At 37.2% G+C, this 15311-nt stretch overlaps 1 protein-coding gene across 1 annotated transcript; it reads left to right on the forward strand.

Moving 5' to 3' along the window:
* The first annotated feature begins 8499 nt into the window (after positions 1 to 8499).
* On the forward strand, positions 8500 to 14861 carry LOC140809542 (uncharacterized). The gene is made up of 6 exons (XM_073167195.1): positions 8500 to 8874; positions 11211 to 11283; positions 11371 to 11464; positions 13128 to 13235; positions 13358 to 13406; positions 14143 to 14861. The coding sequence occupies exons 1-6, from the start codon at positions 8842 to 8844 to the stop codon at positions 14605 to 14607; spliced, it is 822 nt and encodes a 273-aa protein (XP_073023296.1). The 5' UTR covers positions 8500 to 8841; the 3' UTR covers positions 14608 to 14861.
* The last annotated feature ends 450 nt before the right edge of the window (positions 14862 to 15311 follow it).

Raw genomic sequence — 15311 nt, forward strand, 5'->3', positions numbered from 1 at the left:
CATCAACCGCGAGGCCACGAAATGATACCAGTTGTAGGCCTCCCTTCTCAGTGACGTCGCTGGGAATGTGACCGGGGCTCGTTGATTGTTGAATTTCCAAACTGTACCCGGTGCACAAAGTGTGCTGATGACAGTGTCATAGGGATACGGGTCTCTCATAAACAATGTGTACCCGTCTGTCTCATAATCTGGCATCACATACATTGAATTGATCGTCGTGCTGTCGAAGGCAACCATTCGCCCTCGAATCCTCACGTGAAACTCCTCATGCTTAACCTTCAGATTTGCATAAAATTCTCTCACAAGGGACATCACAGCATCAGCCGGGGGCTTAACAAATTCACCCCAATTCATTTCTCGAGCTCGAACCAACGTAATAATATCTGGGTGACACTGCTCCATACCCCTCTCCCTCTGCATGCTCTTCTCTAACAATTTCATATAATTCTCGGCGGCCTTTTCATCCCAGAATCGCCGTATGTCAAAAGTGACAGTAGACGACTCGCCCTCTCCAGACTCACCCCGCTTATTCTTCTTTTTAGGCGGCATATTGTAATCAAATATCAACTCGCTCAACACCAATATTTCACCAACAGCCACCCAACAATATTTCAACAATTCAACACCCACAATATCAACACAAACGAACACTCACAAATCCCTTCAAACATGAAGTATTCCCAATCCAACCATATGCACAACAACCTCACTGAGACAATTCATCGAACACTTTGTGTACGTAACTCAAAACTCAATCCTTTCACATTGCAATCATTAAAATCAAGAATTACTACACCCAAGATTTTTTTACCTTCTGATATGGTCACCAAAATATGCTGCAATCGGTCCTGGTGTCGGCTCGTTGAAGATTTCTCTTGGAGATTGGTGAGCCAACGAGGTGCTAGGAGTGGGAAATTTTGGTGGGTCTGGGATGATGATGATTTGTGTCGTGTAATGTGGTGTTTTGAAGTTGAATGTGCGGGAGATTTGTGGTGATTGGCGAAATTTCGGTGGTGGAGGGGAGTAGGGGCCGCGGCGCTTGGTTTTGTTTTCTGAAAATAACACTCGGATACCCTTTTTTTTTATAATTTGCGAACTAGCGCCACGGCACTGAGTAAGTGGCGCCGCGGCGCTAGACCCACGGCACTTTAGCGCTGCAGCGCTGTCTGTCTAGCGCCTAGGCGCTAATAAATTCGAAAGTCTTGTGTCGCGGCGCTGTTATCCTGGCGCCTAGGCGCTTGCTCTTCGGATGCCTTAACGCTGCGGCGCTATTCTTGTGGCGCTGCGGCGCTGACTTTTTCGGATTTTTTGTCCAATTAAGCTCCTTTCCATGCCCAGCTAAACTTTTTACCTGCAAAAGAGAACAAATATCAATGTCTAATCTTCACATGTCAAATAAAATAAAATAAAATAAGAAAACGTAAAAACAATAATACTACTGAAATTAAATAAAATAAAATAGAGAAAACGAAAGAAATAAGTGATACTGGTTGGGTTGCCTCCCAACTAGCGCTTGGTTTAACGTCGTCAGTCCGATTATCACTAGTCTGTTCATTATGGGTCGTATGATTTCTTGGATGCCTTTATTTCTACCAGCTGACCTTCAACTTCCATGGTCATCTTTCCTCGTTTCACATCTATGATAGCTCCAACAGCAGCCAATAATGGTCGTCCTAGAATAACGTGAACGTTCTGACTATTCCCCATGTCGAGTACCACGAACTCTGCTAGAACCTTCAATTTGTCGATCCGAAGTTCAACATCTTCTACACTACCCAACGGTGTCCTGATAGATTTATCTGCCATCTGTAAGCTCATGTCTGTGGATCTCATTCCGCTCAACCCAAGTTTCTCGTAGAGAGAACGTGGCATTATGTTTATGCTCGCTCCTGAGTCACAGATAGCTTTTTCCACCAATTGACTTCCTATTTCACATGGCATAATAAATTCACCGGGATCTAGCAACTTCTGAGAAAGATTTCTCCGTGTTCCTTCAGTAGATTTACCTAGGGGTGGGAAAAATACCGAAATTACCGAAAAATAATCATACCGTACCGACATTTTTTTAGGTATACCACATTTTTTCGGTATATCGAATTTTTTTTCGGTATCATTATGGTATTGGTGTGAATTTTTTCCATAGAAAAATTTCGGAATTTCGGTATCGGTACCGGTATGAATTTTTTGATATCGATATTTTTGCCACGGTATACCGAAAATCCACCCCTAGATTTACCTTCCACCTGACTGCAAACTTATTATTAGTGTGTAGGCTCTTGAGATCTTCAAGACCTTTTTCTTTTGAAATTCAACTTGTAATTGTAAAAATCTCTGGGGGGTAGGGAAGTAAAGAAAGATCAATGAATTGATTTAAATCATACCTCTCAGATTTCTTACCTCGGACTCTTTTGGTTGGAATTAGCTTTTCATCCCGAACAGGTGTGGGTTCAACCTCCTTCTCTTCTCTGCCTACCACACCGAACTCTTCATGCTGTATAAAAATGGCATTCACCTATCTCAGATTTGGGTCTGCGGTCTTTTGTACTGCGCCTGATGGTTGAGATGTGAGTTGCTTCGTTATCTGCCCCACTTGCGATTCAAGGATTTTCAAGGTAGCACCAATACTCGCCATGTGTGTCTCAAGGTTGTCAAGCCTAGACTCAGTCCTAGAAATCCTCTTACCAAATTCAGAAACGAATGTCCCTACCAAGTCCTCAAATGATGGCTTCCCTTCCCCATTTGATGTATTGAACTCCGGTGGAGGATTCAATATATTCTTATTATTTGCGTAAGAAAAATTTTCATGGTTTTTCAAACCAGGATGATAAGTATTAGGGGAAGTGTGAGGCCCGGGGCCGAAGAGGGCGGGGGGTGATCACCGGTGCCATGAGGTGGCACGGACAATGAGCGGCTCCTGACAGGCTTCTAGGTGGAGGGAACATGAATGAACCGTTCTTACACCGGAAGGAGAGGGATTCCGAGACTGTTCAATGTAATGGACTGTACAGTTGAAGAGGGCTTAAAAGATTTGATTGGTACTACTCATATCACGATTCCCGAAGGTGCATCTTCTTTTCGGTAGCTCATCACATAAAAACTCCAAAGTTAAGCGTGCTTGACTAATGGCAATTTTGGGATGGGTGACCTCCTGGGAAGTTTTCCAGGGTGCGTGTGAGTGAGGACATAAGCACGCTGGAAAGACCCGTCTTGATACAATGAGGACAGTCATCGAATCTGGGACTTTACAGTTGGTATCAGAGCCAACCTCTCCGAGTACGGTGTGGTTCGGGGATGAACCAAGTGGAAGCTGGTGGGCATGTGAGGCTCGGGGCCGAAGAGGGCGGGGGGTGATCAACTGTGCCATGAGGTGGCACGGACAATGAGCGGCTACTGGCAGGCTTCTAGGTGGAGGGAACATGAATGAACCGTTCTTACACCGGAAGGAGAGGGATTCCGAGACTGTTCAATGTAATGGACTGTACAGTTGAAGAGAGCTTAAAAGATTTGATTGGTACTACTCATATCACGAAGGTGCATCTTCTTTTCGGTAGCTCATCACATAAAAACTCCAAAGTTAAGCGTGCTTGACTAAGGGCAATTTTGGGATGGGTGACCTCCTGGGAAGTTTCCCAGGGTGCGTGTGAGTGAGGACATAAGCACGCTGGAAAGACCCGTCTTGATACAATGAGGACAGTCATCGAATCTGGGACGTTACAGGAAGGGTTACCTCTATATCCTCCATAGCCTCCAAAGTTCTTGTTGGTGACGTACTGCACCTCTTCAGGTACTTGCAATTCTTCAACAACAAACGATTGTCCCTCAGTGTTTGATGTACTCACTTTATTCATGGTTGCTAACTGTGTAGTTAATGCTGATACTTGCGCAGTGAGTGATGTGATAGGATCCACGACATAAACTCCAGCCGTCTTCTTTATTCCTGACCTCTCAGACGGCCATTGGTAGCTATTAATAGTCATCTGCTCAAGCAAGTCGTAGGCTTGAGCAGGAGATTTGGCAAATATCGTGCCACCTGCCGCTGCATCCACTGTTATCCGTGTTTGACCATTCAATCCATTATAAAACAACTCAATCTGCACCCAGTCTTCGAAACCATGATTCGGGCACCTCCGCAACAACTCTTTATACCTTTCCCAAGCTTCATACAACTGCTCGAAGTCTGTCTGTCTAAAAGTGCTGATCTCAATCTTTAATTGTGCAGACTTCGCAAGTGGAAAATATTTAGAAAGGAACTTCGTCGCCAGCTCCTGCCATGTCGTGATGCTTCCTAACGGCAGTGATTGGAGCCATCCTCTTGCTTGATCCCTGAGAGAAAAAGGAAACAAACGCAATCTAATAATGTCGTCAGGAACATTATTAATTTTTACCGTATCTGTGATTTCCAAGAAAGATCTCAGGTGAACGTGAGGATCTGAAGTAGCAGTTCCAGCGAACTGGTTTTGTTGAACCATATTGATCAGGGCAGGCTTCAGCTCAAAATTGTTGGCATTTATGGTCCCCCGAGCAATACCAGAGTAATGATTGTTGATCACTGGTCGGAAGTGATCTCTGATAGGAATAGCCTCTGGCTGGGCGTGTCTGTCATTCTCTCTGTTCTCAGCCATTGCTTGGATCTCTTCTCTTCTTGCTTTTCTTAATCTTCTCGCAGTTCTTTCGATCTTCGGATCACAAATAAGCAAGTCAGGGCTTTGCGATCTTAGCATGCACTGTCAAGCAGAAAAAAATGAAAAACTCAATCATTATAAACTAAAATAAAAATAAAAGCTCTAAATTAAAATCTAGACTAATTGATAACAATACTGATATAAATTCAAATTTGACACTCCCCGGCAACGGCGTCAAAAACTTGTTGTGTGTTTTCACTACCGCAAGTGTACGGTGTCAAGTTTTAGTACTGGTTAGAGTACAGATATCGATCCCACGAGGAGTGTATGTATAAATGTATATCAGTGCTTGTAATTAAAATAGTCTAAAATTTATCTAGACAATTCGATAGAATGGTTGATTTATTTAAACAAATAGATTGAAAACAAATAATTAATCTAATACCAGATAGAAGAAAATATCAAGGAGAAAAAGTATCTAGAGAAATGATTTCACTAAGTTTCTACAATAATTTTTCCTGGTTGAATTTAAATTCCTGAATTCCTATTATTTAATGGCCAAGAACACTTACGTATTTTATTCACCCTTTCCCAAGTGACGAATAAATTGTATCAATTAAACTTCGATTCAATTATTCCTAATAAAATCTACGTTTAATTGGTAAAGGCAAACAATGTTCTTACATAAGTCTCGCTAAAGTTATACGCCTTCCGAACGATATAAACATTAAACGATGTGTCTCTAATGATCTATAATCCTAGTCCCTCTCCTGAGTTATAGAACTAATCAGACAACATACAATTTATGGCCAGTAAATTGCAGTCAACTCAATACAAAGAAACACAATTAAACAGAAAGGAATTCAATCATACAAATAACCGAGTCAAATTATCGTTTCCACAAAGCTACGTCATTCTCTAGACTAGGAAGTTAGTTCATGACGAAATTGAAATAAAAACAACGCATGTTCAAAGTTTTAGACATTGAAATACGAGAAATGATAAACACGAAAGACAGATAACAAATCTGAAGTGTCGTCTCTGTCCCCAGATTCGTCGCTCTTCGTCTTTGTAATTGATCTTCGCGTGTCTTGCCTTCGTCTCGCCTTCGCTCCGAGTCTTCTCCCTGTATTTGCGTCCAAAAACGGCGTCCTCCTTTCTCTGAACCCTCGTTTCTGTTTTTATATCCCTCTTCCCGGCCGTAAGTCGAAGCCCATTTAGTCTTGTTTCGCCGCCATTAGCGTCGCGGCGCTGAGTAAGTGGCGCCTAGGCGCCCGTCGTTCGTGAGCGTTAGCGCCACGACGCTTGTTCCTTAGCGCCTAGGCGCTTGTTCTTCGACATTGAGGCGCCGCGGCGCTGCTTGGGCGGCGCCTAGGCGCTTGTCTCTCGGCATGCTGGCGCTGCGGCGCTGATTTTGTAGGGCTGCAGCGCTAGTCTTTCGCAAATTTACGCTCAAAAACATCCCTGATTGCTCTCCAACATCCCAAAATTGTATATTCCCTGAACTACACAAAAACAACAAAAACCAAGCATAAATCTGCTCGAAACCAGCATAGATCAAATGGATTAACAGTAAAATTAAGTGCAATTCTTGCACTTATCAACATGTATGAAAATAAGAATTTCATTAGGAAATAAATTCTTTTGATCAATAGTATAATATATATAGATCTTATCATACATATCAATATTCTAGCAAATCTTGTTAGTCTAGAAAGTCAAAAATTAATATGTTAATATCACAATATTATCACCAAAGAAAAATTAATTAAGGAATAAAATATTCGTTTCAATATCCTATTTTTTTTCTTTCTAGACAAAACATCCAAAAATATTATTATCTTTCTGATATGCATTATCTTCGTTTGTATAATAAATCCGCTGAGTTAGATAATTTTATCTCCCTAAATTCAAACATGTTAGTGCATTGTTGTGAAATAGGTACTTGTAACAGGTAAACAAGAACAATCAGAAATTTCATTAAAAGAACCATATCAAAGAAAAATCAAACAAACTATGGAGCGTCTCCAACAGTATCTCCATCATGACCAACATTAAGATCAATATTAGACTCATCCATTTTTTTCATTTGCTATATGCTACTCCCTCTTTTTGTTCAGCAAAGAAATGGATTACAACTTCCAACAATTCATACTCAACCACTTAAGCTTCATAAAATGCAATAACTTCTCTTGTGATCTGGATTTGTTGTCGTCCAAAATTTATTTGGGCTTGCATGTGGAAGGTAGAGAGTACAACATACTCATAAGGTTTTTTTCTAGAAATAGGTTCTAGATGATGTAGCACCCATGTAGCCAACATCTTGAGCAACATTAGAGGTAGACCATGGAAGATATATTTTCATGTATCCTTTGAAATATGCGGGTACTATATTCAGTTGGTCATCCACATCAGAAAATTCTTTAAACGACACTAACTTCTAAATTTATTTAATTTACATTAGTTTTTTTTCCTTTTCAAAACAATATTCTTAAATCATAAACCATGCATAATTAATTCATCGTAAAGAAACTAGCATAAATAGTCAAATAAATGAATTCCATAATATCCATAATCATCATCCGGAATAAGTAAAATAAGCAATAAAAGTCTAAATTTAAACTCAATAAATTCTAACATCCTATCCGTCTGTAAATAAAAGCCATAATCCATAAAATCATTAAAATATCTAACATATGCGGATTTTCAAGGTCCTCTAGTATGTACTGCGTCTCTCAGATGACTCGATAGTCCGCATCTCACGATTCAATGTCATCATCATCTGAAATAATTCAAACCTAGTGAGTCTAATGACTTAACATGCTCTACCTTGATATAGCAAGTACATAAGTATACAATCACATGCATAAAAAATTACTAAAAATAGCAAACATGAAACCATAAAAAATATGCAACTTTTGAAATCACACATAAATATGAACTTTTTCCATAAAAATAACATTTTTAAGTGAATTTCAATCCTCGATAGTGACAATATTCACTCAATTGATCAATCTATAAACCATAATACTAGGTCGCTGGGTTCAACGTCCACTTCTTCGACGATCCCTCCAATTAACATAAAATAACATTATCGTTCACTTCTAGAGATGTTATCATAAATATCAATATTTTAGCAAATTTTATTAGTCTAGAAAAACAAAACATCATATGTTAATATCACAATATTATCAATAAAAAATAATTAAAAAATCAAATATTTCTTTCCAGAAAAATTAGAAACGCTGTTAAACATTCAATATAATATGTGTAACATGATTATTTCTAACAAACTGATGCAAAATTTTGAAACAATCCAAAAGTAAATTGCAACACAAATTTACTTGTGACAAACTGATTTATTGTGTCAATAAAAAAAAAAAATATGACTAGTTTGCTTTTTCCAATTTCCTCACAATATTTTGAATAAAAAGTTTTGTTCTACATTTTAACTTATTAATGAGCAACTTTTCAAGAATTTTTTGTTTTTTTTAAGGTGATAAAACGTCAAAATATGAAAAATAATACGATGAAATTTCAAGTTTTATAAGTTTAAGTGAGTTTATAACGAAATTAAGTATGAAAAACGTTTTTAATTTTTCTTATAATTTTAATTATATCAAATCAGATAATAGATTAAATAATTCATAAATATATATATATTTTTAAGAATAACACCTAAATTTTCAAAGTTTTACAGAACAGAAAATAAAATTTAGTATTCCATATCCTATTTTATTTGGTTGACAAATATTGGCAACCTGCTCTATGTAATAACTAATGTACCAATTTTTTTTAATTGTATTTATCCTCAATTTGTATGTTGTTGTTTTGTAATACTGTCGATAGTAGGTACCGTGCGCTTGTTCGCTTGTACGTGACCTCTTCGACAAATATTTTCCAACAATATTTAGCGTTTTTGATTTTGTCAAAGCACAATTTCTACGTATTCCTCGAGAAAAATTGGAAATCATGGTATGAGATTTCCAACTCTGATTAGCAGAATCAGATTTTTGCCGTATGAAGCATTAGACGAATCGAGTTTTTGTTTTTCTTGATTGCTCCCTCACTCTTCTGCTTTCTACTCCATTCCTTTGTCCCCCAATTATGGTACCTCAATCATGATAAATTGTTAATTTTTAGCTTGATTAAGTTTTGGGTTTTTTGTATTTCTTCTTAATTTTTCATATCTAGTTTCGTATGACTGTTGGATTACACCATGAGGAAGAAGCTCGATACTCGGTTCCCCGCTGTAAGTTTCACCGTCACTCACTCTTTTTGCTTGATTTATCGATTTTTTTGTGGATTTGTGTGATTTGTTACTCGTTTTGGATGTACTGTCTTGCTTGGAATGGAACTGAACTGATTTTTTACCATCCCTGTGATTCCGGTATTTGCGAGATCTCGTAGTTTTTTTCCCGTTTATTTTTTAGTTTTGCTGTTTTTTTTTCTTTTTAGTGAATTTGGAATGCTGTATTATTGTAACAGTCTCTTTTATTTTTATTTGGATGTTTTCTCAAGTAAATGTGATGTACCGACCCTGAGTCGTGGTCTTTGTACCCATATTCTACTACTAATGCTGAATGTGCTACGACTCATGTTGGACTAATATACTGCTATGATCAGTAGTGGTGTATGGATATAAGCTGGGCTTATGTTGGGTCGCCCTATGGTTACATGTGAAGTGAAAGAAAATATTAATTTAGGAGAAGGTGCAATTTCTCACCTTATTTGCGAAGGCCCGATGTGTTGTAAGTTATACTTTTCCTGTCGATCCGTAAAAAAATTTGATAGATAGTACACCGTCTTTTAACTGAACAAGTTGGAACTGTTTTAGTTCAGCATTTCTCCCATTTTAATATAATAATGGGGTATCTTTTGGGAGAGATGGAGATTTGAATTGATGAAAAAAATGTAGTTCTTGCATTCATTTCTCGTGTGATTATAGTAGTTTGTATCCGATCTGCAAAGGCTTATGCTATCAGTTGCATTGAACTAGTGCATTGGTTTTGTATTTCAGGAAATGTGGAGTAATATGTAAGCTGATTGCTCATTTGATGACCACCAAATTTGTGATTCTAATTAAATTAGTATTCTTGTTCAGTAGTGGCTTATGAATATCCTTTCCTATTTGATGGTACCTCCGGAGTATAAATAAAATTTTGATTTTACTTTCCAAAGGGGATAATCAATATCAAACATTTCAGGATGATTTCGCATAGCTTAATGGAATGGATCAGAGTAGTTGTCACAATGGAACCCAAAAATCTTGTTGGTTTTGTGGTAGTCCATTAAAACTTTGATAGAAAACATGGAAGTTTACAAAAAATATCATTAACCAAAATGTTTTTTAGAAGTGTAATAGGCTTAGCTATCACAAATTGCTTCATCATGCTAAATGGAAATCTGAAAATTGTAATGTTGAGGCTTGGGAACTCATGCTATCATTCAACAGGCTATGAAAGATGTAGCCTCGGTGCCATGGTGTTTATAAGTTTATGCTTTGAGCTGTTTACTATCACGTATACCCATATATGGATTTAGTGGTCACACTCTTGGATATCACTTTTCAAGTTGAATTTGACTGCTCACAAGGTTGTGAATGGCGGGAGGCGTGGCGGGGCGGTTGGTGACCGCCTACCGCCTCGGCCGCCCAGGCGGTACTCAGGCGGTGCCTAGACGGTTGAATTTTTTTACGTAATTTATTTATTGATAATCATAGATAAACTTGCAATATAATTATAAATAGTCATCATTTTATGTAAAATGTGCAATTAAATAATGTTTAATATCATCGGCGGCGGCGGGCGGGCGGCAGATTGTGTGTGGTGGTTGAGACTTTAGAGTTGAGAGTGAAAACCAAAAATAAAATAAAGAAAGTGAGGTGTGTTGGGGTTTTGATATTTAAAATTAGTTGACTTTGACTATGTTTTAAAATTGTTGACTAGGTTTTTAAAATTGTTGACTACAACTTAAAAATCTTGACTGACTCGCCCGCCTGCTCGCTGTCTCTCTCCGCCTGCTCGCCGCCTCCCCAACGTCGTATTGTTTGGGCTGCCTAAAACACCCGTCTCATGTATAGGCGATGAGGTCGAGGGCCGCCTCGACCGCCTCGACTGTCATTTAGAACACAGACTACTCAAAAGTAATTCATTTGATTGTCACTTTTGTTTTGGTTCCTGATTGCTATTAGTGTACGTATATCATGTCCCTTCTTCGTTATTAGTGATTTTCTATTTAAGTTGCTGTACACTAAAAGATTCTTACATTTTATGTTATGTCATATGTGAATGCTCCACTTTTCATTTTAGCTATAATCACTTGTAAGATTAATTATCATACCACTGTTCTCAATTTTATTTTTCACTTTTTTAGACACTAGTTATTTGCAGAAAATTTTACCTAAAATACACCAGGAAAAAATAATTATGATTGATAACCAAGAACCCCTTCGTTTTGCATGAAAAACCTGCATAAATGAACGGAAAGATTAAAAAGACAGGTGGATATACATCTGATTATGTGTTGTTCTAATAGAAAATGCTAGTCTATTATTCTTTCTATGTCTGATAAAGTTGTGTTTGCCAGGCTCGGATTAAAAAGATAATGCAAGCTGATGAAGATGTTGGGAAGATTGCCATGGCAGTACCTGTTTTAGTCTGTAAGTGTTTGTTAGTTGTTGGTCTATCACTTTTTTGTAGTGCCATAGTCTCTCTCTCATATATTTTTCTCTGTGTCGTTGATTCAGCCAAGGCATTGGAATTATTTTTGCAAGATCTTTGTGACCGTACATATGACATAACCGTGCAGAGAGGGGCCAAGACTGTTAGTGCTTTGCATTTGTGAGTGGAGCTACTGTTCTCTACTATTTCTTATATCTTCAGCCTGTTTTAAGCAGTTGTATTGACATAAGTTTGTCTGGTCTAAAATCTGTGCTGTGCAGTACTTCTCAGTTGTTGCATGTCCACACATCCTGCCTTCTATTTGCTTTAAATTCATTGATGTTACACCAGGAAAAAGGTCTTGCCATAATTTTTTGTGGCTATTGACGTGCCATTCACCAAGCTATTAAATCACATAATGTTTTGATTTGTATTTGCTTTCCTGGCAATTGGCTTCATCAGGTCGATAAAGGTTTCTAAGTGGATTAAACCAATATTTTTTGGACATAAAGGCGAGTGAGTATTATTCTTGAGCCCTGAGACTTATGGATTGACATTTTCTACTCAAAAATAGGTTTTGTCTTCCTCACGTGGTAACAGTGAAGAAATAAGAGGTGTACATTAGTGAATTTAAGAAAGTGGGCATGTGTATTATTTTATTTACTTTCCACAGTTGAATGCGAAGTTTCTTTTTGAACTGATTAAGCCTTTTCATGCTGGTATTAGGCGCAGATCATTTTTTTATTGCTCTTTGTGTTCCTCGTTATATTTCTAGAGATTACAACGTAAAAAATTAGATCTTTGATTCGTGATGCACCTTTGAATTGGGTCTCACTACTTGAACCCTGAGGTTTTAAGCTAAATTTTTGGAAATTATTTGTGAGTGGGTTTAAGAGAGTTTCTGTGATTCATTGACGCTGTCTACATAAAAGTAACTTTTGTACAAACCTGAAAATTAACGATGACTTAAAATTTCTGTTTATAATTAAGAAGGCAAATGACAAGAATACTAAGTTCATTCAGCTGAAATTATTCGTTTTTAAATTTAATTGCACGGGATCTGGTCCATATCACTGGTGGAAGCCTTGATTCGACCGCTCTTTGACGATCTAATTCTATTCAGAACAAAAAAATTTTTTTTGGCATGTTTCTCTGTCAAGCGTAGGTAATTTTCTGGCATATATTTTTTGCATTCTGTTGAAGGCATAACTTTTTTATGTCCTTACTCAGGCTGACAAGTCAAATAATGAAATTAGTTGTTTTACATCATAAAGTATACATATATGATGAAACTTTACAATGTCTTTACTGCTTGAGCTTCAAGTTTTTAATTTGAACTTGGAGCTAACTGCATCAACACCTCTGTAAAAAAATCAAAACGCAAAAAATTAATAGCATTCTAGATCCCCGTGTTTTTAAAATAGGAATAAAACCCCCTACCAGAGGGCAAATGTGCCTAAGTTTTTGTAACGAAGGGGTGAAATGTATATGATTTTAAAAATGAAGGGTGTATTAACTTATTAATATTTTTAGGGGGTTTTATGCCTATATGTTCATGAGAAGTTTAATGGGCCAACTAAAATGAGCTGAAGCAGGATGGTGCTTATGAGTTTTCAAAAAGACACCATGTGCTTCTTTTCTAATCTGCATCAAGTGTACCTTTAATTTGTTAGTTCATTTTTATCTCTTATTTAATATTTGACAAATTAACGATTGAGATTGCTCAACCTTGTTAATTTCAATCCAGCTTTGTGTGGTAAGACATGACAAAAATATATCAAGTCTGTAATCTGCCATTTATTCTTTTTTTTTTATATTTCTAACTTATTCTTTTTATATGCAGAAAACATTGTGTACATAGTTATAATGTGTTCGACTTTCTGAAGGACGTAGTTAGCAAAGTTCCCGACTATGGTCATTCTGATAATGCAGCTGAAATGCCCAAAAGAAGGTAACGATGTTTTCAACTTTCCATCTGATCCCTCTACTGGAATCTGGATTAATTTGTGCTTGATATTCCTCCGTGGTCTCCTTTGGAGACTGATAACCTGAAATTATGAACTGCTTTGGCAGGAAAGTTGAATCTAATGACAGTGATGAAGAGCCTAAAAGAACTAGCATGGTAAGAAACCCTTCAATGAAAGTTTTTACTATGCCAAAGTTAATCATTCATCTTCAACTCAAAATATTTTCCTTACGAGGGTATCATGTTTTTCCTCTGATCAGTTGTTGGCATAACTGTTCACGGTGATGAGTGATCTATAGTTGTTTCATTCGGATCTAAATTTGGCATGGAATAAATGTCTTATTGCGCATTGAACATTCTAAATTTGATTTAAAGTTGACCGAGGTTTTGATTTTCAATTTTCTGTAGTTATCTACTGTCCAGTCATCTTCGGGTGCCTGTATTTAGGTATGCACCAGTGTGGAGTAAAAGCTGGTTTTGCCAAGCCACTTTCTCAAGACGAATTATGTTTACATTTGACAAATAAATTGCATATCAATAACTTGGAGGACTAGCTCAAAATAGACGAATACCGTAGTTGTATTGTATTGTTATCTGGTGGAGTTGATCGAAGGTTTTAGCAACTACTGACTGCTTTTATCCAAAGAAGCTTTTTTAAATACCAAGTTTGTTGATAGTTTATTTTTTTTGGTCCCATCAGGGCAACGACACACCCTGTTGGTAGATAACTTGAATAAAATTTCGCAACTTGGTAGTAGTTCAGAAGATGGAATTGTCTTAAATTTACGCACCAGTCTGTACTCGTTTCACTTGGGTGGCTTTTTTTTAATCATTTTCTGTTTTTCTGATTCAAATTCCTCATATTGAGAGTATCTGACCTTGTTTACTGCAGCATGAAACCTGCCACCCTAGTAACAGTGGACGTGGAAGAGGAAGGGGCAGAGGAAGAGGACGTGGGCGACCCAGCAAAGCAACAGAGAGAGACACCTTTCGGCATGAGGTTGAATCTGCCTCAACTACTATTCCACAAACGATCAAAATAATCTTGAGTCCTCGTCAACCGGTTGAAAACAACTCCGATTCAAAGGAATCACCGAATGACAGCACCAAAGTTGTCGAAACCGTTCATTCAGAGTCCAATAAGAATTTTGATCTGAATGCTGGAGTAGACAACTTTTCAGAAAAACTGGCTTCTGCTGCTGCAGCAACCGTTTCTGGACCTGGACCTTCAGATGGGAAAAATGAAGAGTATCCTGGACTTTCAGAAACGGATAGGATGGCCATTGACCCTGTTCACCTTGCGCAGCTTAGTTCGAGGCCGGATGAAGATGAGGAAGATTATGACAACGAAGGTTAGAATTATAAATCGCCGACTTTGTGAAGTTCTGATATACTTAGATTGGACTTGGATAAATATTTACTCCGTGGAAATCGCTAAACTAACAAGTTATGATTGTAGATTTGGTTTCCTCTCTTGTTCAGTAGATCTGTGTGCTGTTGTTAGTTTCAGATGTATCTTTGTGTGCCATGTGATCCCACTAAAAGATCTTATTGTTGTAGTATTGAACTCTTCTCATATCGTTTACAGCTTTCTGCTGGAGTTTTAGTTTCCATCAGTTCTTGCTTTATGGTTGTGATCAATTTTTTAAAATACAATTACATATATTTCTTTCTTCAATAAAGTTTGAAAATGTATATAATAATTGCCCTTGTTATTGAGACCCTCGACAAAATTATATGTTTCTTTATACGATTTTATAATTCAGTAATATCTATTCTATTTTATTAAAATTGAGGACATGATAGTAATCATATAAGGACAGTAATTTTTTCTTCCAACTTTATTATATTACACTTTTGTTTTTTTTTTTTAAATTTCAACACACAATTTTATTTTTATTTTAACAATTCAAATATTAATTTAATCATTTCATAATTTGTTAAATTTTATTTTAATTTATCGATAATGATAAAAAAAATTGCACAGAGTAATTAGTTATTTTTTAAGCGTGAGACCGTCCGAAACTTTACGAATGATTTTATAAAAACTCACATGTCCAC

The sequence above is a fragment of the Primulina eburnea genome, chromosome 13, assembly GCF_022965805.1.
Source record: "Primulina eburnea isolate SZY01 chromosome 13, ASM2296580v1, whole genome shotgun sequence".
Taxonomy (NCBI): Eukaryota; Viridiplantae; Streptophyta; class Magnoliopsida; order Lamiales; family Gesneriaceae; genus Primulina; species Primulina eburnea.